Raw genomic sequence first — 22,477 nt, 5'->3', positions numbered from 1 at the left:
ACATTTCCTCTCCATTTTCTTCAGTACGCACTACAAGTACTGAATTTAAACATCTCTTACCTACTCACCCCAGACGAATGACACAGATCAAATGAAGTGAACCAATATTCCTCGTGTGTTTGAACTTGTGAAGCTACAGTATCACACGTATGTTTTCCGCTGTGACTGGAAACCACACCTCTGTTTATGACTCAGCCTACTGGTCCATACAGTACGACATCCGAATCTATTATTACCCTTTGACTGTCAGAGGGCCGCGGAAAACTGACGATAGAAGCGTGCTTATATTTCTTGATCTTTTGATTCATGATTTACTAGAAATGTACCAAGCATCTCGAGACATGCACTTTATCTTTCTATTCCTAGGTGACAATGCCGAACAGTTTTATTTCAAGAAGCTGAGCACATTGTGATACCGTGACAAACAAGACTTTGGATTGCTGATTACTTAACTTTAATAATAGTTTGATGAATTACATACATTTGTGTAGAACTTGTATGTAAACCTGTAAATAACAGTTATAATGAATTGTTCTTAAGTTTTTAAAATCTTCTTAATTCTCTCTCTCTCTCAAGATTTCGAGATTTTTTGTACCTTCATGCAAATGAAAGATGATGCATGTACGGGTTCTGGATGTAGCATATGAAAAAGCAATAATTTTTTTGTAGAAGAAATTTTAGTGAACTACACATTAAACTTTATTATATTTCTGTACACGAAAGATAAATTAACGCAATATGTTTCTCCTCTTTGTGCAAAATACACTGTAATCACATGTGGACTGAAACGACTGAATAAAATGATAGAATCTATATAGACAAATTCGATTACACCTACATTAGCTGAAGAACACTTGCTACTGCACAACTATAAACACAAGGAATCGACAAGAACTTTGATGATAAAGAAATATTTACATTTTTAACAAAAAAACACTTGTAGCATCTGCAGCTGTTTGTTGAAGATAACCTTACAATCCTACACATAATAAATAATTATTAATATAGTGTTGAAATATTTAACTGTTTAAACATTGTAATTTGTGCATTTAAAAAAGATAGAACAGAAAATGGTTTTAAGTCTTTCAGTCAATTTCAATTATTTCCATGACAATTTATACGTGGCTGCAACCATAGATGCAAGAGAATGTAATTCACAGAACTATCGCCATGCAGATGATCATTTCTTTTAAGTACCCCGAATAAAAAGCTACTATTTTTAGTTTTTCCCGGAAAGTAATAGTCGATGGGATACTAGAAATTAGAAGAATCAAAGAACGATTTTTCTCCTGCGATTGCACAGGTTCTTGACTGCCACAGTTCTCTTCTAACAATTTAGTCATATCCTCTTTTGAAGCTCTGGTTCTATTGTGGGGTTGATAGCTTTACATTAAAATGAAAGCCACATTGTGGATTAACGTGCCTTCTTTTTGGTCCCTTCTCTAAAGATATTATATCTAGTTTTAGTGTAGCCAGATAACTCTAGACTCACATCATGAAAATGATAGCAGTCAAATAGCTGTGTAATCACTCAATGTGCCTGAATTTCCATCATACATTTACATGATCCCATTTACTTTCTTTGGTTTTGTGATGTAAACTGTTAACCACACAATTCTTTTAGAAGCATATTACAGCAAAACAGGACGGTAGAAAATCAGTAATACTATAGCATGTAAGTTTTGATCATAATTTCCAAATCCTCTAAAGGTCGCCAAATTCAAGAGACTAAGAAAGGCCTCCAGAAAGCACTCAAGTTAACAGTAAGTATATTTGAGATTATGAAGCATGAGCAATGTCGTTGAATCAATTTGGAAACGAGAAATACTAAATGTGCCTACAAAGCACCATCACCCTTGAGGTTCGTATTTGGACGATTCTTCCCAAATGAAAAATTACCCTCATAAGCTTCTTGCACAGTACAAGATTATGTAGAATGTAACCCTTAAATTAAAGAAATTTTTCAGAAAAGGAGTATATTATTTACACTGCAGATAACATTTATAAGGTTTAAAGTTAGAAAATTTGCCAAGTGAATCATACCATCTATGAAAGCCTGATTGTTCAGTACATCAAGAGTTCTCCACAGTAGGGCAGACTGCCACCTGTTATTTAAGTAAGGAGCTGTGCTATTCAGTTATTAACGTCTGTGATGTCACATTTGATAAGATGTTGACGAGTACTAGATTCGATACCTGCCCCAGAAAATTAATTTGAATTACAAATCTGCCAGAACAAATATTCACCCACAGCCAAACATCGTAAAAAGAAAACGAGAAACATATTTCATTGGAAATAGTAGGGCATCTTGAGAAGGAAAGCAAGAGCAATATACAATACTAAGGACTAGATATTACACTTATTGACAACAGTATGCATGAACATTTTCAGGTCAATGTCACCTTGTTGATTACATAACTCATAACCTGTTTCTAAACATTTTCTGTAAGTAGACAATAAACTGGAACCTTTCACAATGCTTTATCATTAAGAAGAGGAAACATCAGTTTGACACATTCTGTAGCAAAAATAAGAAAAAAGTCATCAAATATATGTGTTGAATGGTGCTACATTACAGTGAAGTAACTGTGTGTTTTATTTAATGAAAATGTTATCAGTGTATGTTCATTTCTGAAACAATGTGGACAATAAAGTGAGAAAACCCACGGACCACTCCTTCAAATCACAAGTTTGATGGTCTGATACACTTTATGGTCCCTGCTGTTGTATCCCAGGTAATGTGGATCGAAAATCTCACAAGAGTGCAGTGATGTTCACCTGGAAAACAATATGAACTTTGGAATGCAGAATGTGTCGCAACCTTAGACCATGAAGAGTGGAGATTGTAACTCTGTGCTGCACAGTAGTTTATCTTTGACGTGTGCAGTATTTGTCCAGGAGCGATGAGCCAGCATCGCTGACCTGAGTCATGACTCGCTGACCATACTGGCTCTAGTGCAGGAGCGCGAACAGCGACGCAATCGCAACGCTGAGCATTGCCCCCACCACGTGCTCTGCGCCAGCGCAATACTTTGCACTTTGTTCCGTTTTCGTGTACTTGTTCAAGTCTAGCTGCAGATTCTTCAGCTCATCCTCCACTCTCTCCAGCGTCATGTTCGAAGAGTTCCGTGATCGTAATAGGATCCATGAGATTTCTGCACAGAGAAAGAAGAGGTTTGATTCACGAGTAACAGAACAAAAAAGTCTTGTTTTTGTTTTTAGCACAAACATATGAGGCTGTCATTTACACATAGAACTCTTTTGAAGAAATTACTCCAACTTTCTTGTGCTAGCAAATCTCAAACATAATGTGTGTTGTATGTGAGCTGCTACAGTATATAAGTAATGCAAGATAACTTATAAATTCATAACTTCAGTTTAAATATTTCGAGATGATGGTACATAATACAGTTCTTTGTTCTGTTTGCATCCTGGTACCAAGTGAAATCCCCTGGCCACAGTACCATAGCACACCACTTAAGGAGGCAAAATAAATTATTAAATGGAGATGGGCTGTGCCATTTTGTTTAGGACAGTTGTAGCAGAATGACACGATACTATGGTTCAGTGATTTCAACATGTACCAAAACTGCACGCATATACCTGCATCCATAAAAATAAAATTTTTTCGAGATGATTATTAAAGCTTCTTGAATAACCCATCAGACTGTTTACATTGCATAATTGAATGTGCAATATATGTAATGTAGTTTTACACTTTGTGAAAGAACTGTTGAGAGTGTCTCAGAAGTTGTGCCTGTTACTCCACTCCCAGCATTACTCACATGAAGTGGTAAGTCACAGTAGTGCACAGTATCAGAAGACCACACAATGTACACAGAAAATGTGATTTTTAACAATAACAATCCACTCGAGAATGGCATTAATTCAGTTAAAGTGTGTGTGTGTGTGTGTGTGTGTGTGTGTGTGTGTGTGTGTGTGTGTCTTAACAAGAATGGTGGTTTATGTATGTGCAGTTGTAAACGAGGATGACTAATACTGGAAAAATGACTTCATTTAATAAACGAACTATATCAGGAGATTCATGGAGAAAGAAACATGACTGTGCTGAACAACAATAAAGCTAACTGACTGACCTGTAGAAGCTGCACTGTCCGGGCGCTTAACGCAGGACCACACAATGGAGTAGTTGTCGTAGTCTGTACTCAGAATCCAGTAGTTACCTGCAACATTACCATTACCTCCTGTAGTCAACAGTGACAACTTCATGAATAGTATACCACCTTGCCATACATAATGTCACTACTCAGATAGACAGATATCCCACCAGTATTTGTCCTTATTGCTTGGTAGTATTTGCCTAAAAACTCCACTGGTGGTCTTACTTTCTAGCTTGAAAGAAGGAAGATTAGAGTTTCGAGTCCACTCAAAATTATGGCAATTACAAAAAAAACAAGCCTATTGATAATCACGGAAATAAGCAGCTATGCCTTTTCATATACGGGAATGAATAAAAGTAAAGCGAAGAAGATTGTTCCGCACAGAAAAAGGAACAAAAAGTTGATATCGGCGTCTCTCCAGAAACGGATGGCGAGTCTCAATAAAGCAGTTAACAATACCAGTAAATAAAATAGCAGGAATTTCTTTCCTGTTAGAAAAGATCTTGAAAGTGATCTCCATGGCAGGCAGTGCAAGCTTTCACATGCCACATAATGGATTGCCGCTTTCGAATGTTCCAGGCTGTAACCGAATAGTGTCACAAGCTATACCACAGTTCAAGGGCCTGCAACTGGTTCAGCTTACACTACGCTTTTCAGATGCCCTCACAGTAAAAACTGGGGAGCTTTAAGTCTGATGATCGAGGTGACCTCATACTTATTTCCTTTATGGCGTTATGGCAAACAAAGCAAACGATCGAAGTGTAGGGAAGCCAAAATTCCTACCTGAACACTGAAATTAAATAATTCCTGATGTCATGATTGAACCATCCCCCAGAATTACTGTAACGAACAGAGTATTGAGCTGGTGTATGATACCAGCTCTACCACAGGTAGCGTCGTCTGAAGAGTACTGGATATACAGTATATACACATATACACCACTGGTCATTAAAATTGCTACACCAAGAAGAAATGTAGATGATAAACGGGTATTCATTGGACAAATATATTATACTAGAACTGACATGTGATTACATTTTCATGCATTTTAGGTGCATAGATCCTGAGGAATCAGTACACAGAACAACCACCTCTGGCCGTAATAACGGCCTTGATACGCCTGGGCATCGCTGTACATGTATATGTACAGCTAGCTACCCATGCAGCTTCAACACGATACCACAGTTCATCAAGAGTAGTGACTGGCGTATTGTGACGAGCCAGTTGCTCGGCCACCACTGACCAGACGTTTTCAATTGGTGAGAGATCTGGAGAATGTGCTAGCCAGGGCAGCAGTCGAACATTTTCTGTATCCAGAAAGGCCCGTACAGGACCTGCAACATGCTGTCGTGCATTATCCTGCTGAAATGTAGGGTTTCGCAGGGGTCGAATGAAGGGTAGAGCCACGGATCGTAACAGATCTGAAATGTAACATTCACTGTTCAAAGTGCCGTCAATGCGAACAAGAGGTGACCGAGACGTGTAACAAGTGGCACCCCATACCATCGCGCCGGGTGATACGTCAGTATGGCGATAACGAATACACGCTTCCAACGTGCGTTCACCGCGATGTCGCCAAACACGGGTGCGACCATCATGATGCTGTAAACAGAACCTGGATTCATCCGAGAAAATGACGTTTTGCCATTCGTGCAACCAGGTTCGTCGTTGAGTACACCGTCGCAGGCGCTCCTGTCTCTGATGCAGCGTCAAGGGTAACCGCAGCCATGGTCTACGAGCTGATAGTCCATGCTGCTGCAAACGTCGTCGAACTGTTCGTACAGATGGTTGTTGTCTTGCAAACGTCCCCATCTGTTGACTCAGAGATCGAGACGAGGATGCACAATCCGTTACAGCCATGCGGATAAGATGCCTGCCATCTCGACTGCTAGTGATACAAGGCCGTTGGGATCCAGCACGGCGTTCCGTATTACCCTCCTGAACCCACCGATTACATATTCTGCTAACAGTCATTGGATCTCGACCAACGCGAGCAGCAATATCGCGATACGATAAACCGCAATCGCGGCAGTGTACAATCGGACCTTTATCAAAGTCGGAAACGTGATGGAACGCATTTCTCCTCCTTACACGAGGCATCACAACGTTTCACCAGGCAACGCCGGTCAACTGCTGTCTGTGTATGAGAAATCAGTTGGAAACTTCCCTCATGTCAGCACGTTGTAGGTGTCGCCACCGAAGCCAACCTTGTATGAATGCTCTGAAAAGCTAATCATTTGCATATCACAGCATCTTCTTCCTGTAGGATAAATTTCGCGTCTGTAGCACGTCATCTTCGTGGTGTAGCAATTCTAATGGCCAGTAGTGTATATTGTAATAGAGCCTCAACATTCATATTCATTTTCCCGTCATGAATTCTCATGAGGTTTGTCCCCCTTAATGTTCACCCCATATGCACGAGGTTGGTTCAGCACATACCCCTGTTTGGTGACAGATGTCGCTATTAAGCCAAGTGGAGGTTAATAGTGTGTGTCTCCATTTTTTACTAACACAAAAAAGGCACAATTTAATAAGACACTTTGAATTTAAACGGCCATTTCAAATTTTGTTATATAGTTTCCAAAGAATCTTAATCTGCAGTCTGTTTCACTGAGTAAGTGAAACCATTCGCTTTTGGATGGAAACTTATGACGAGCTAAAATCTAAATTGGGTGCTGTACACGGTGGACCTTCGCCATCTATGACAGATATTGCTTCAACGAAGTTAAAGGTGGTCGCCAGTCCTTTTCTGATGATGATCGGCATATCTGGTTACCGATGGAATCATCAAGTCCACGACATGAGTGTCACTGATCGTTTAACATAAGTGCGAATAGAAGCAGACATGTGTATCGAGGGGAACGACAGTATTTTACACAATGGGTTGGCAATGAAAAAATTTTCGGCTCTACAGATGACGTGAGTACAAATGAATAATTGAGTGTGGCTTTCAAGTCCAAATACGTGCTTGGAGACATTTAAGTGAGATACAAAGGACACTTTGCAGTGAGTAGTCACCGTCACTGGACATTACATCCGGAAACCAAGTTACAATCAAAGCTAAAGGTTGCTTCTGGTGAACCTGCTCCAAGGAAATAAAAATGTTCCAATCAGTCAGGAATAGTACGGATATCATACTAAAGGGCATTATTAAATAAAGTGTCCTTTTCTTATGCCACGCCTAGCGAGATAAAACATTCGAGCTTTCGACAGTCTTCACGGCAGTCGTCCTCAAGAATTAGCAAAGATATCTCTTAGGCAAGCAGCAGCGTCCAGAACGTTCGAGAGATGAGCCTAAATCCATCGGCATACGAACCATGCTTTTGAACATTAACGTTGAGCGTGGCGAGTTCAACGTGCTGCTGAAGACCCAGAAACGATACGACTTTGCGTAAGGTACGCGCGTCCCAACGTGGTATAGCCGATCGCAGCACGCTCCAGTGGCATTTATCAGCCATCTGGCTCGTAAATCACACTATGAAATGGACGGGCATAAAATTCCTTTATTAAAACGCACATTTCCGCCATTTTCCATGTATTATGTTGAACAATGTAAACTCCATGTAGGAATTTCAACAATTTAGGAAAAGATGTTCAGCTATGTGCGATAAAGAAGACTTGTTAAGTTGCAGAGAGGCGCGATTAAAACACAATTACACAAATCTTTCAGCCAGGGCCTTCATCAGCAAAAAGGAAACCAACATCATTCATACAAACAAGCAAACACACTTCATGCACACATGACACCAACTCCAACAGCTCAGTCTACAATGCTTCTACCATGTGGGATGGCAATAGAAATATGGAGGGGGCGGGAAAAGGGAGTGAATAGTAGGATATGGATGGGGAGAGAGATGAACACTGTCTGGCAAAGGGTTCAGGGACTAGAATGCAAATAGGCGCAGTATCAAGAGATGGTGGGGCAGGTAGGTTGGGGAAAAAAGGAGTGAAAGAAAGAGGAACAGGGAAAAATGGGCGGGTGCGTTGGCAGACGGCGGCAAACAAAGAGGCTGGGAGATGAGAATATGGAGGACATGATAGACAGAAGGGTTGGAAACTGTTAGGTGAAGGGTTTGGAGATAATATAATACCAAAGGTTGAGGCCTGGATAATTACGGGATCAGAGAATTCGTTGTAAACGTAACTTCAATCTGCGCAGTTCAGAAAAGCTGGTGGTGGAGGAGAGGATCAAGATAGCTTGGGTAGTGAAGTAGCCATTGAAATCAAGCATGTCACGCTCAGTTGCATGTTGTGCCAGTGGGTGGTCTACTTTTCTCTTGCCCACAGATTGGTGGTGCCCATTCATCCTGGTGGGCAGCTGATTGGTGGTCACACAAATATAAAAGGCTGTACAATGGTTGCAGCAGCGCTCATAATGACATGGCTGCTTTCACAGGTGACCTGGCCCCTGATGGGATAGAATAAAGCTGTGACAGTAACGGAAGCGCTGGGTGGGTGGATTGGGCAGGTCTTTCACTTGGTCTTCCACAGGCATATTATCCTGGCGGCAAGGGATTGGGGTTGTGAGTGGCCTGGGGATGGACTAGGATGTTGTGGAGGTTGGCTGGGCGATGGAACATAAATTTAGAGGGGGTGTAAGGATCTTGTATAGAATATCTCTTGTGTCATGGCATGATGATTGGTAATCAAAGCTCTGGCGAAGGATATGGTTCAGTTGTTCCAGTCCAAGCTGGTACTGGGTAACAAACGGAGCAATCTTCTGAGGCCAGTCCTTGGGTGTGGCAGGAGGATGGGGATGTGAGGGGAAATGGTATAGGAGACCTGTTTGCAGACTAGGTCTGAGGGGTATTGCCTGTCTGTGAAGGCACCAGTGATAGCCTTAGCATACTGAGAAAGCGAGTTTTTGTCACTGCAGATACACCCTCCCTGGGTGGCCAGGCTATACAGGACGCATTTTTTGGCGTAATAGGTATGACAATTGTTGAAATGCAGGTACTTTTGTTGGGGTTTAATGTGGTCAGACGCGCAGATTGAGCCATCAGAGGAGGAAGTCAATGTCTATGAAGGTGGCATGCTGGGTTGAAGAGGACCAGGTGAAGCGGATGGTTAGAAGGCATTAAGATTGTGAAGGAACAAAGATATGGTGTCTTGGCCCTGAGTCCAAACCATGAAGATACCATCATTGAATCTCCTCTATATAGCCAATGAACAGATTGGCATAGAAGGGCGCTGTGACAGTGCCCATGGCTCTGTAGTTGACTTGTTTGTCTACCTTCCCATCAGAGAAGAATTACTCATGGATTAGGATAAAGTTAGTAAGGTGTATGAGGAATGAGGCTGCAGGTTTTGGGGTCTGACGGACAATGGGAGAGGTAATAATGTTCAGTAGCGGTAAGACCATGGGCATGAAGGGTGCTGGTATATAGGGAGGTGGCACTATCAATGACATGTAGGGATCTAGAAGGCAAAGGGGTGGGGGTGATGGGTAGTTGATGAAGGAAGTCGTTGTTATCTTTGATGTGGGAGGCTAGATTACAGGCAATTGGTTGGATGTGTCAATGAGGGCCAAAATTCTTTCAGTGGGGGCAAAATAACTAACCATAATGGGGGCTCCAGGATTGTTGGGTTTGTGGATTTTGGGGAGCATATAGAGAGTTGGTGTGTGGGTGTCGTAGGGGTGAGGAGGGAGAGTGATTCAGGGGAGAGGTTCTGGGAAGGGCCTAAGGCTTTAGCAGAAACTTCTGGGATTAGATCACTCTGGTAGAGTTTATAGGTCTAGGAACCAGACTACTAGTGGACATCTTCTTACAGGTAGTCACCGTGTTTTATAACAACAGTGGCGGAACCTCATGATTTAATTTGGGTGAAGGGCTAAAGGTGAGGCCTTTGGATAGGAAAAACTTCTGTGGAGCTGAGGGTTTTGGTAGAAAGATTACCAACAATGTTGTGGGAACGTTTCGGCTCTGGATTTGATGGGAGTTTTGGGGGATACTTCAAGTTGAAAAGGTGACACAGTTTAGGTGTTACGAGGAGTGGACAAGGGGGAACATTGTGGGAAGGATATGGGCTGGATAGTGGTGTCCTGAGGTGGCAGTAGGATGCCAGCAGGTTAGATAACTTGTGGCGGTGGTGTCTGAAATGCTCCTCCAGATCCTGGACAGAAAGAAACTAAATTTCACAGATGTGGTGTATGGAGTGGGTCTTGCAGAGGGAGCGGAAGTGGTTCTGGGATGCCTGTACCGTGGAGATGTGTTTTTGCCGTACAAGGTTTGTGAGGGCCAGGGACTGCCAGAATCTGAGTAGTTTAAGGTCGTTTTTAAAGGAAGGGCGGGATTCAGAGGAAGGAATTTTTATGGTTACGCCATGGGGGCGAGAGTGTTCCATGGTTTAGGCAGCATTTGAGGAATAGAATGTGGGGCTGGGTTTTAGCCAGAGAATGGGATACTTTTCTTAACTGGTGCAGAAAGATAGAGCAGGGGTCCATTGTGAAGGAACGGAGTAAAAAACCGGGAATGACACGGAAATGGGCAAAATAGGTGTTAATGGTTGTGAGAGGAGCTGGATAAGAGAAAAGACGCGTACGAAATACGTAAAGACACACAGAAACACATATAGATACGCAAAAATACGCACAGACATGCAAAAATACGCACAAATACGAAAAATACGTAAAAATACGACAAATGCGCGAAATTGCGTGAAACCACGTAAAAATACGCACAAATACGTTAAAACGTACAGAAACGCGGGCGAAAAGGAACAGGTGGTATATGGGAGTATAAACCTTGCAATAAGTGAAGAGAGGGGGAGGGAGGTATGGGTTAGGTCGAGGATCACAATTTCTTGTGCCATTGGCAGGTGCGGAAAATAAGATGAGGGATGAAATGGGGTCAGTAGGAGTAAATATTATTATAACTATCAGAAGGAAAGATTTGGGGCATCAGAAGCTGTATCAACAATCCGTGCAGTCACGAAGCCTGTGTCGTGCGCTGACGATCGTTGATACAGTGTCGCTCGGAAGTACATGAGGTTTGGAAGGCGGTGCATAAAAACAGGAAAGAAGAAAAAGATCGGATAATGAGAAGAGTAATACTATAGAGAAGAGTACCAAAGGAATACATCACAGTGTCATGGGATGGAAGAAAAGCTGTTCGCCAAAATTAAACAATAGAAACTCCAACGTAGGAATATGAACAATGTAGGAACAGATAAATTATTGTTACTTATAGTAATTCTCCCCTCCCTTAATTATCCCGGCCTCATCCTATGGTAATATACTGTTCCCACACCCTCCACCCAACAGTTTGCTCCCCCCCCCCCCCCCCCCCTTCCCTGTCATCCCACTCCAGTTGCATTCTGGCCTGAGCTGCTGGAATTATCATGTGTGTGTGAGCTGTGTTTGCTTGAGTGAATGAATAGCGGGTGTTTCTCTTTTGCTGATGAGGGGTGTGCCCGAAAGCTTTGTGTAAGTATCTTAACTGAGGCTGCCTACAATTTTACGTGTCTTCTTTACGGCAAGCAGTAATCTACCTTTACCTATGCTGTTATGTTGTTCAGTCTGAAGTATACGTAAATATAAAACTACTTCGTTATTCATGAACATGATATAAGGCGAAAGGAACAGTATCATGTGCAGTCAATAAGAACATCAGCTTATGGAAGTTCCATTGCAAATAGTTCTCCGCGTAAGATAAAAATTATTTCATCTTTCTCTCTTTTTAGCAAAACCCTAAGGTCATACTTACTTGAGCACTGTTCCTATTCAGTAGCAGAATCTTTATATGCGAAATACAAAACTTCAAACAAGGAAGTGCAAAATATCTTACTGCAAGTAGTGCAAGGTGTCTTGTACATAAAGCCAGTCTAACAAACTCGCTCCTCAGAAAGAGAGCACTTATATTTGCGTAACATCGAATTATATACTTCTGTCAAGCTAATAAGGAATCACAACCTATTTGAAAATGCATTGGTCAGTACAACAATATTTTGAGCCACTGAGACGCGAATCAGTAACATGTCACCTGTTACCCTACAATTCTGCCTCTCTACTCACTGCGCTACACCAACCATGAATGTATAACGACCATATTTTACATCTTAACATCTCTTGAACGCTTTAACCGTAAATGTGTTATTAAGTAATTATAACAAACTGTAACAAAAACAATTCCCTTTGTGGAATGCTCAATGAGCTGTTGGCTTGAAACGGCATACTTTTGTAATATGCAATTTACAATAATTCTTTAACCACGAATGCGGCATTTCCCGTAATTTTACTACAACACAATTAATCACCTCATTAATGAGGGGTTTTTGAGAGATCCTCAAGTTACTGGTGACTAGACGCTATATATGGATTTCATCATGTGACATAGGTGGCGTTCTTCCATCTCACTGGGTGACGTTCAAAAGCACGTTCATAATATCTGACATGCCAGATACTGCCCTTCGCGTTCGGACAGATGCCCCGTGTTTTCTCCACGCTATGACGTCAGACACTCGGCACGCTCAACACCTAACATTTGAAATTACAATGAAATGAACACCCTTAGCTGCTAACAGGCGTTGACATACGTCAACAGGGACAGATGAAAATGTGTGCCCCGACCGGGACTCGAACCCGGGATCTCCCGCTTAGATGACAGACGCTCTATCCATCTGAGCCACCGAGGACACAGTGGATAGCGCGACGGTGGGATTTATCTCTGGCACGCCTCCCGCGAAATCCACATTCTCAACGTATTGTCCCGCACTACATTCGTAGCCGCCTCAGGAATATGAGGCGGTCGACTCCCTTTTCCCGACAGAAGTTTAAATTCTTGAGGACGATGGCGGTGACAGCTGTAGAAAGCTCGAGAAATTTATTTCAGTTGCTGCGACTTGCTAATAGAGAACGTCACGTCCATACTCAAGTCTTAAAGAAGGGGAGAAAGAACGATCACTTGACAATAGACTACTGCTTTGACATACTGCACCGCTTTTGCAAGAAACTTGAGAAAACACAGTCCGCTTTATTAAAGACTTAAGTGCTGCTCCATCACGACAGTGCACCAGCACGATCATCGGGAAATTTTTTGCACCACTCCCGTGTTCGCCCCGCCTGCCTCTTAGTAATTTCTATTCCCAAACATAAAAAAACGGCTCTCCAGGAAAAATATTTTGCTCAAATGAGGCAATCATCGAAAGAGGGGGGTAGTGACGTGACCTGCATATTGGGAAGCGTTTACATCTCTTAAATGATTGCTAGCATAAAATAATTTGTGGCTTTATTTCTGAGAGTGTGTACTGCAAATGGCGTTTTATATTCTGGAAAAGTGTCGTCATACGTTAACAGTGGAATGTCACTGGGATCAAGTGAATTTAGGAGACTCCTGGAAGACTTAGATAGGCCACAAGATGTGAAGCTGAAGTAACAGTTCATCAAGTGCACATTTAGATGTCTTCGTTCTCCACCAGCCAGACATGAGTCATGTAATGCCGAAGCAATTCTGCTGTCAACCGATTCGTTAAAATTGTATCTTAAAAAAGGGCTTCAGTAGTCATAGAGTCGCTAACTAAGACTCGATATTTAATAATTATTTCCACTCACGACAGAATACCTGTAACGACATACCCAAGAATGCAGCCAAGTACTAAATTGACAAATTGTCGCCGTCATTTGTTCAAGACATTTACTCGTTGTAGAAACAATTTTATACTTAACTCAGTGTCACACAAAGTAAGCTTGAGTTTCTTTGGCCATCATAGTGCTTTAATATACATAGTCGTATAGAAATTGGTTTATGCCTGCGTGGATCCTATCTGATAATAGGACGTACAGTCATATTTAGTCAGGTCTAGTTTCACGCGGAATTTAAACCTCAATGGAACTTGGCCTCAAACGAAGCAATGCCAGAGGTGAAATTGATTGCCTTAGAAAATTGGTACTAGTCTGGGATTGAAACTCAGAACTCTGCAGTGGTAATGTGGGACGTAAGTAATCAGCAAATATTAACTTCAGTTAAATATATTACGTTATGACTGACGTACCAACGAAGTTTGGCACAGTTTGTATACTCATTTTTCGACTGCTGTTTGTAGAGATCGATCCAAAACAATCCTATGTTGATTCAGTAGTAAGAATGGAACACAGCTGTAACGGCTCAAGAATGGAGAAGGAAACTGGCCAACGCCTGCGCCTTAATAGACTTAGGGATACAAGGGAAGATCCAAATCTGGATAGCGGGGTAATGATTGGGACAGCGGTTCTCCTGAATGCGAACAGAATGCCTTCACCATTGCGCTATTTGTCTGCCACAGGAGTGACAGATGAGACCCATTCGGACTATGCATTGATTTGTTTTCCGCCCTGAAATGTAGAAATAAGGATCTTCTCGCCAAGCCGTAAAGGCCCAAAATGTCTACCGGTCGTTGTGTCATTCTCTGCCCTGCGGCGTCATGCGGATGCGGTATGCAGGGTCATCGTGGCCAACACACCGCTCTCCCGATCGTTTTGCCGACTACACAGATCGTGGAGTGGCTATTGCTTGGTGAAGTAGCTCGTCGAAACCTGTAACCTGTACAAGTAGCCATACCGAATTTATGGGAGCATTGCGTATTTTAACTCTAAAGTATCAAACATTAAAAAAATAATTTCATATTTTGCTAGAGACAGTTTACAGTGTGGAGGTAAGGGTAAACTCACCAACACTGGGAGAGTTCGGGAAGTGTACGCTGAGCTTCCCGTCGGTGTGCAGCTCGCTCGCGAACTCTGCCCAGCCCGTGGTGGTGTTCACCTCGTGCGTCGTGTTGTCCTTCATGGAGTTGACGACTGTGATGTTGTTACTCGACATGGAGTACTCTGCCGTTACACAAACGCCACCCTCCTCGTAGGGCATGCTGCCCATCTTGGCGTACTGGTACCACTTCCCCATGTACTACGAAATCAACCACAAACACCATCTTTAACCACACAATATTTATTCATGAACAGGCTGATTCAGCTGCCCCTACTGCTGGGTGTTATGCTGCTGCGACGTCTTCAAATACAACATGGAAGATTTTCGTATTCTCTCGCTCGCTATCTACAGAAAAAAATGAGAAGAACCTTTTTGTAGGAAATGTAATGTAGTTGAATTATGTACTGGGATAAGTTTTCGCTAAATGCTGTAGTTTTCGAATTACTCAAGAAAAAACCTACAAAAGCGATCTTTAAGTACGATTTTCTTGAGTAACTCGAGAACTATGGTCTCCAGCGAAAACTTATCCCAGTACAAAATTTAACTACACTAAATTTCCTACAAAACGGCCGTGTTCAATTTTCTGTAGCACTAACAGTTCACACATAGCGTGCGAAAGAATAAGAAAATCTTGCATGTGAAGACTTTATGGATTGCTTAAAAGCAAAAATAGGGGCAGCTGAATGACCCTGTGTAAGCTAACTTATTAGTAATACTTAAAGACCTTCAGCGCGCAATGGGATGATAAAGATTCAGTGGAAGATTTTGTGGACTTCCTTCCAATTTTAATGTTATTTCGAGCGAGTGTCACGATAACCAAGTGATTTTCGTTACTCCGAATGCTTCAATAAGAACTTTGTTACTTTATGTAAATTTATTGTGACACAGTCGGAGTTGATTACTGTGTCATAAAGCAAAACTACTCCAGTTTTTACTCAATACTTGGGTAGTATCGCATCACGACACTGCAGGTGCAAGCGCAGTTATTCCAAAACGTAAGTTTAAATTGGTCCGGAACATCCTTTCTCAGTTTTGGTACGAAAAATATGTGTGTTCGACAACCTTCAATGGAATTTTCGCACCTCGTACAGTGGACTCATTAGTATATTTACCATTCACTCATGTAAATGGTTTAGTATCTTGAAACACCATTATATATATATATATATATATATATATATATATATATATATATATATCACCCTTATACCTACTATTACTTACTTTCGACTTAACAGTGACGGTCAGTAGCCCATGCAAAATGACACAAGTCGAAGTCCACAAAGAAAGTACTATCTATATGATTTTAAATAGTAATTAAATTTTTAATAAATTTTAATAATAAAGTGTGCTCGCTGTTGTCCTATGCCTAAAGCAAAAAGCGAACTTAAATTATAAGTTGCAACTATTATTTGTTAGAGAATGACACCAGAAAAAGGTTCCAAATCTGACTTCAAGTCAGCGAAAAATACGCCGTGATTGACTACCGTCTATATATTCATTTATTGCTACATCCGCACAAAAAGTATCGACCTTTGATTACAAGTATCAGGTCCTCTAATGATGCCTCACAATACGAAGTCCGCATAGTTTTCCCTCATAATTTGAAGATGGTTGCTGAGAACTGGAATGTAATATCTGACAAATAAATATCCAGAGTTACAATAGCTGCATGGTTGTAAAAATAGTTTGTGCTCCTTGTACTTATCGTACAAAAAATTAAAGTACGAAGTACTCCATTTACATATTACAATTTTGACATTGCTTGGCAATTATTAAGGAGCAAACATAGACATTAGAACAGGGCCCACCCATAACTATGCCTGGACTATTTTACTTTTATTTTTATCATTTAGTTTACATATCAGACAGCCAGAACCAAATTAGGAAAGTAATACATGCGATTACTAAACCAAATTTATCCAAGCTCAAACAGTGTACATATTAGGTGGTATTAAAATGCTAAACACTTACTTCAGATTTAAGAAAAAATGTACGTAAAAGTACAAGCACAATGGACCTGATGTGATATTGGGTCATTATCTTCTGTTTTTACGTAGGTTACTGCAAAGTAAAATTTAAGGAACACACAGATATGGCATCTGGCGTACAGACGGTATTGTCCAGAAGCTCTCACAGTCAGTGGGAACAGACTTTGTTTGTACATCAAGCAGTGACTGGAAAAGTGGGGTCCGCAGCTCGTGGTCGTGTGGTAGCGTTCTCGCTTCCAGCGCCCGGGTTCGATTCCCGGCGGGGTCATGGATTTTCTCTGCCTCGTGATGACTGGGTGTTGTGTTACGTCCTTAGGTTAGTCAGGTTTAAGTAGTTCTAAGTTCTAGGGGACTGATGACCATAGATGTTAAGTCCCATAGTGCTCAGAGCCATTTTTTTTTTTAAAGTGGGTGATTATTTTGTACGTTGTATTTTTCGATGTAAGATAGCGTTGATACAAGAGGGGAGTTGCTGTTTTAGTTCGTTTAATATCTTGCACAAAACGACGCTACCACGAAAAAAGATTGATCTGAATTACCCTCACATAGCGAGTGGCGCGAACGAGGTTGTGAGTCCGATTGCTGTCCTGTGTAGATGGTTGCAAACTTCCCATGATGGACACACATTCATATGAACTTTAGGTACAGTGTCACACGTTTAGCTTTTAAACCACTATCTTTGAGGTGAAAGGGGCGACCCGAAGGGGGCGACGTAAAAGGGGTGACGCGAAAGGGGGGGGGGGGGGGGGGGAAGGAGGCTGCACACCTCATTCTTCTTTCGACCTGTTAATTGTCATATGGTACAAGTAGCTGTAGTGTGCAACTCATCCATTGTGAGGAGGTATGAACCGACCTGGAAAGTAAGTTACACAATACTATGGCAGATAAATGAATGCTGCACTACGAAGTGTAACAATTGCGAGACTCTGCCTTCCAAACAGTCATTATATCTGTGTTGAAAGTCTGAACTTTCTACCACTCGTTCCATTCCTCAATGACAAAAATACGCTCCTTGGTCACGGAGACATTCAAGAGCGCCGGCCAGAGTGGCCGAGCGGTTCTACGCGCTACAGTCTGGAACCGCGCGACCGCTCCGGTCGCAGGTTCGAATCATGACTCGGGCATTGATGTGTGTGATGTCCTTAGGTTAGTTAGGTTTAAGTAGTTCTTAGTTCTAGGGGACTGATGACCTTAGAAGTTAAGTCCCATAGTGCTCAGAGCCATTTGAACCATTTGAACATTCAAGAGCCACTGCGTGATCGTCGTCGTCGTTGTCGTCATTATATGTTCTTCCAACGCGCCTAAAAGATTGAAACAGCGTGGAGGAAGATCTGGACTGTGCAGCGATCAGCATCCACTGACATCTGTGCAGCCACGCTGAAACTATAGGCATCATTTCGTTATGGCTGGATGCGACATTGTATTTGGTACATACAGGGTATCCCAGGAGGAATGGGCAATATTCAAGGATATGACAGGAACGATCATTCGAGACTAGTAAATGTCGGCTGTAACATGTGCACCTTAAGAGCTAAGAGCGCTTCATCATCGATACTGAGAAAAACATCTCTTTTACTGCAGGCTCTCCGGATTCCTTATTTTGGGAGTAGTGGTATGGACCAAAGCAAGAAAAACGTCCAGTAAATATGTAAGTGTATCTTAAGAGCTACATCTACATCTACATCCATACTCCGCAAGCCACCTGTCGGTGTGTGGCGAAGGGTACCTTGAGTATCTCTATCGGTTCTCCCCTCTGTTCCAGTCTCGTATTGTTCGTGGAAAGAAGGATTGCCGGTATGCTTCTGTGTGGGCTCTAATCTCTCTCATGGTCTCTTCGCGAGATATACGTAGGAGGGAGCAATATACTGCTTGACTCTTCGGTGAAGGTATGTTGTCGAAACTTCAACAAAAGCCCGTACCGAGCTATTGAGCGTCTCTCCTGCAGAGTCTTCCACTGGAGTTTATCTATCATCTCCGTAACGCTTTCGCGATTACTAAATGATCCTGTAACGAAGCGCGCTGCTCTCCGTTGTATCTTCTCTATCTCTTCTATCAACCCTATCTGGTACGCATCCCACACTGCTGAGCAGTATTCAAGCAGTGGGCGAACAAGCGTACTGTAACCTACTTCCTTTGTTTTAGGATTGCATCTCCTTAGGATTCTTCCAATGAGTCTCAGTCTGGCGCTTTACCGACGATCAGCTTTATATGACCATTTCATTTTTTGCTACATTGTAGCTAAATGATATGGGATGTTTCTTTCTACGTATTCGCAGCACATTACACTTATTTACATTGAGATTCAATTGCCATTCCCTACACCATCCATCAATTCGCTGCAGATCCTCCTGCATTTCAGTACAATTTTCCAATGTTACAACCTCTCGATATACCACAGCATCATCCGCAAACAGCCTCAGTGAACTTCCGATGTCATCCACAAGGTCATTTATGTATATTGTGAATAGCAACGGTCCTCCGACACTCCCCTGCGGCACACCTGAAATTACTCTTACTTCGGAAGACTTCTCTCCATTGAGAATGACATGCTGCGTTCTGTTATCTAGGAATTCTTCAATTCAATCACACAATTGATCTCTTACTTTGTTCATTAAACGACTGTGGGGAACTGTATCGAACGCCTTGCGGAAGTCAAGAAACACGGCATCTACCTGTGAACCCGTGTTTATAGCCCTCTGAGTCTCGTGAACGTATAGCGCGAGCTGGGTTTCACACGACCGTCCTTTTCTAAACCCATGCTGATTCCTACAGAGTAGATTTCTAGACTCCAGAAAAGTCATTATACTGGAATATAATACGTGTTCCAAAATTCTACAACTGATCGACGTTAGAGATATAGGTCTATAGTTCTGCACATATGTTCGACGTCCCTTCTCGAAAACGGGGATGACCTGTGCCCTTTTCCAATTCTTTAGAACGCTACGCTCTTCTAGAGCCCTATGGTACACCGCTGCAAGAAGGGGGGGGGGGGGGGCAAGTTCCTTCGCGTACTCTGTGTAAAATCGAACTGGTAACTCATCAGGTCCAGCGGCCTTTCCTCTTTTGAGCGATTTTAATTGTTTCTCTATCCCTCTGTCGTCTATTTCGATATCTATCATTTTGTCATCTGTGCGACAATCTAGAGAAGGAACTACAGTGTAGTCTTCATCTGTGAAACAGCTTTGAAAAAAGACATTTAGTATTTTGGCCTTTAGTCTGTCATCCTCTGTTTCAGTACCATTTTGGTCACAGAGTGTCTGGACATTTTGTTTTGATCCACCTACCGCTTTGACATAAGACCAAAATTTCTTAGGATTTTCTGCCAAGTCAGTACATAGAACTTTACTTTAGAATTCATTGAACGCCTCTCGCATATCCCTCCTCACACTACACTTCGCTTCGCGTAATTTTTGTTTGTCTGCAAGGCTTTGGCTACGTTTATGTTTGCTGTGAAGTTCCCTTTGCTTCCGCAGCAGCTTTCTAACTCGGTTGTTGTACCACGGTGGCTCTTTTCCATCTCTTACGATATTGCTTGGCACATACTCATCTAACGCATTAAGTAGAAGACGCGTTTCACAGTAGCGAAGTGCACATAGCTCTTACGGTATGCAATTTAGGGTGCTACGAATGATCTTTCCTGTCATACCCCTGAATATTGATCATTCCTCCGGGGGCTCTCCGTAGACCATCAAAGTTTCACGGTGAATCTATGTGCAATTTAGACGTTTCTTCAAAAAAAAAAAAAATCTTGCTGTGCCACATACATCAATTTTTGGGAACGTTTCCAGTTGCCGCACCATCTCACTTGCACACTGTGATGAAATGACTAGCAGTAGCTCTGAGGAACTGTGTCCGCAGGGAACCCAGAACATGTACTCTCTTGTGACAATGCTCCACTCTTGTTGCACAAAGGGCTTAGCGTGAGGTGGTATGTATAAATTACTTTCTGAAGTCCCTGCATTTTGATGGAACCTTTGGTGCGATAGAATACAGAAAATGTTCAGCGCAATTGCATTCCGCTGCACATCAGCCGCCATTTGGATTGTTTTCGCAAAGTGTATGTTGAGATTCTTCCGTAGTGCCAGACGTTGATAGCTGATAGCATACTTAACGAGTTAGATATAATCAAGAGCCGTGCCAAAACGGTGAGGTTGCGCGATGGCCACCGCTTCTGCGGTAAGCTATGACATGTTCTAAAACTGGGAATGAATGGTTCTATTTCGATGTCACGACAGACCTAGCCATGTGTGGTTGATCGGTTTTTTCAACCTGTCAGTGAATATTTTAATCTAATCTGGCCACTGCACCTGCAAGGATTGTGTGTATTGTGTACTGAACTGGGGACCTAGAAACGACGAAGAGGCTTCGTCCCGCCGTAGCCCTCAGTGGTTCACAACACCACAACAGGCCACAGCAGTCCACCCACCTCACCGCCGCCCCATACCGAACCCAGTGTTATTGTGGAGTTCGGCCCCGAGTTTATTGTATTCGAACTGAGAAAATGTTCAAGGATTCTGCAACAAACAGAATTTAGGCATGTGAGGGGTCCACTTGTACGCGGGGCCCGATTTTGCAATATATTTCATGAAAAATGACATGAAATGGCTATCACATGGGGAAGAGATTGTATCTTTGACACCACTGAATCAAAGATGCTGCCTGAGTGGCAGAATCGATCGTAAGCAGGGGCGTGCGAAGCGCAGTAGCAGTCGCTGTTGCACTCTGTTAAAGGTAGGATGCAAGACTTTAAGCTAGTGGCTAGCTGTGAGAATTTAACTGTTGGCCTATGGACGCAGCATAATACAGTTTTGTAAGGTAATGAAATTTTGTATATTTAGTTTTAAGTATGCAGCAATGCAATGTGGATTTTACTATTTCTAGCAGTACTGACCCTTGAATGTAGGAACCAGTATTTGCCATCAGATTTAATGTGTAGGTTGATTAGGTATACCTGATTTGTAATATTTTGAGTGTTTTGTAATCCTAATACAGACAAGTTAAAGTTTGGAATCTATTTTGTTAGACGTTGTTAGACTTTTTGTTGTGTAACAATCCAAGTGTCTTTAATTACGTCAATAAGTGAGAATTGTAGAAGAATTGGGAAGTTCACTGGTTTTGAAGTTAATGTAAAATGTTTCATATTAAATTTTGTGAAGGAGGAACTTTATTTTGAATACAATTTTCGAACTGAAGAATTAGGTCGTAGCATATCCTGTTATCAGTACCTCATCCTCTACCATCTCGTGTGACATTCTTTGTAAGAAGCTGTTTTACGGCCGTCATTGCACTTCTCTGAGACAAGATTGAATATATTGTATGCCTACTGTGGAGAGAACAGAATACCATGATTACATCCGTTGCGACTCAGGAGCTAAGAAAAATACATTTCATTGTTTATTTACATAGGGAATTTTATCAGTTTACTGCACAGGGCCGTAGAACTCGGTGCTCGCGAGACTGAGGAAATTTCAGAAGAACTGATCTGATTATAGGCGTTACATATTGGTTTTCCAGATTAAGTTGTTTAATTTTTCTTCGGATTACAGTATAAGTTATTAAGCACACCATTTGCTCAACAACACGTCACACAGTAAATATGAATAGCACAAAGTTATTTTTAAAGAACATTACACTTGTAAAAGAGCCACTTGTAACAAGGACAATATATTTTTAAAGGACGTTACAG

At 41.9% G+C, this 22,477-nt stretch overlaps 1 protein-coding gene across 1 annotated transcript in view; it reads right to left on the bottom strand.

Annotated features, from left to right (window-relative positions):
* Positions 1-675: 675 nt before the first annotated feature.
* Positions 676-22,477, bottom strand: part of LOC124784628 (lazarillo protein) — a 62,635-nt gene continuing 40,833 nt past the window's right edge. The window contains exons 3-5 of the mRNA XM_047254116.1: positions 14,767-14,998; positions 4,098-4,184; positions 676-3,155 (exon numbers count right to left, since the gene is read on the bottom strand). Coding sequence (XP_047110072.1) covers positions 2,953-3,155; positions 4,098-4,184; positions 14,767-14,998 — 522 coding nt within the window. The 3' untranslated portion in view covers positions 676-2,952. The remainder of the gene's footprint in view (positions 3,156-4,097; positions 4,185-14,766; positions 14,999-22,477) is intronic.

This window comes from Schistocerca piceifrons, chromosome 1 (assembly GCF_021461385.2).
Source record: "Schistocerca piceifrons isolate TAMUIC-IGC-003096 chromosome 1, iqSchPice1.1, whole genome shotgun sequence".
Classification (NCBI taxonomy): domain Eukaryota; kingdom Metazoa; phylum Arthropoda; class Insecta; order Orthoptera; family Acrididae; genus Schistocerca; species Schistocerca piceifrons.
This window is presented reverse-complemented; position numbering and strand designations above follow the sequence as displayed.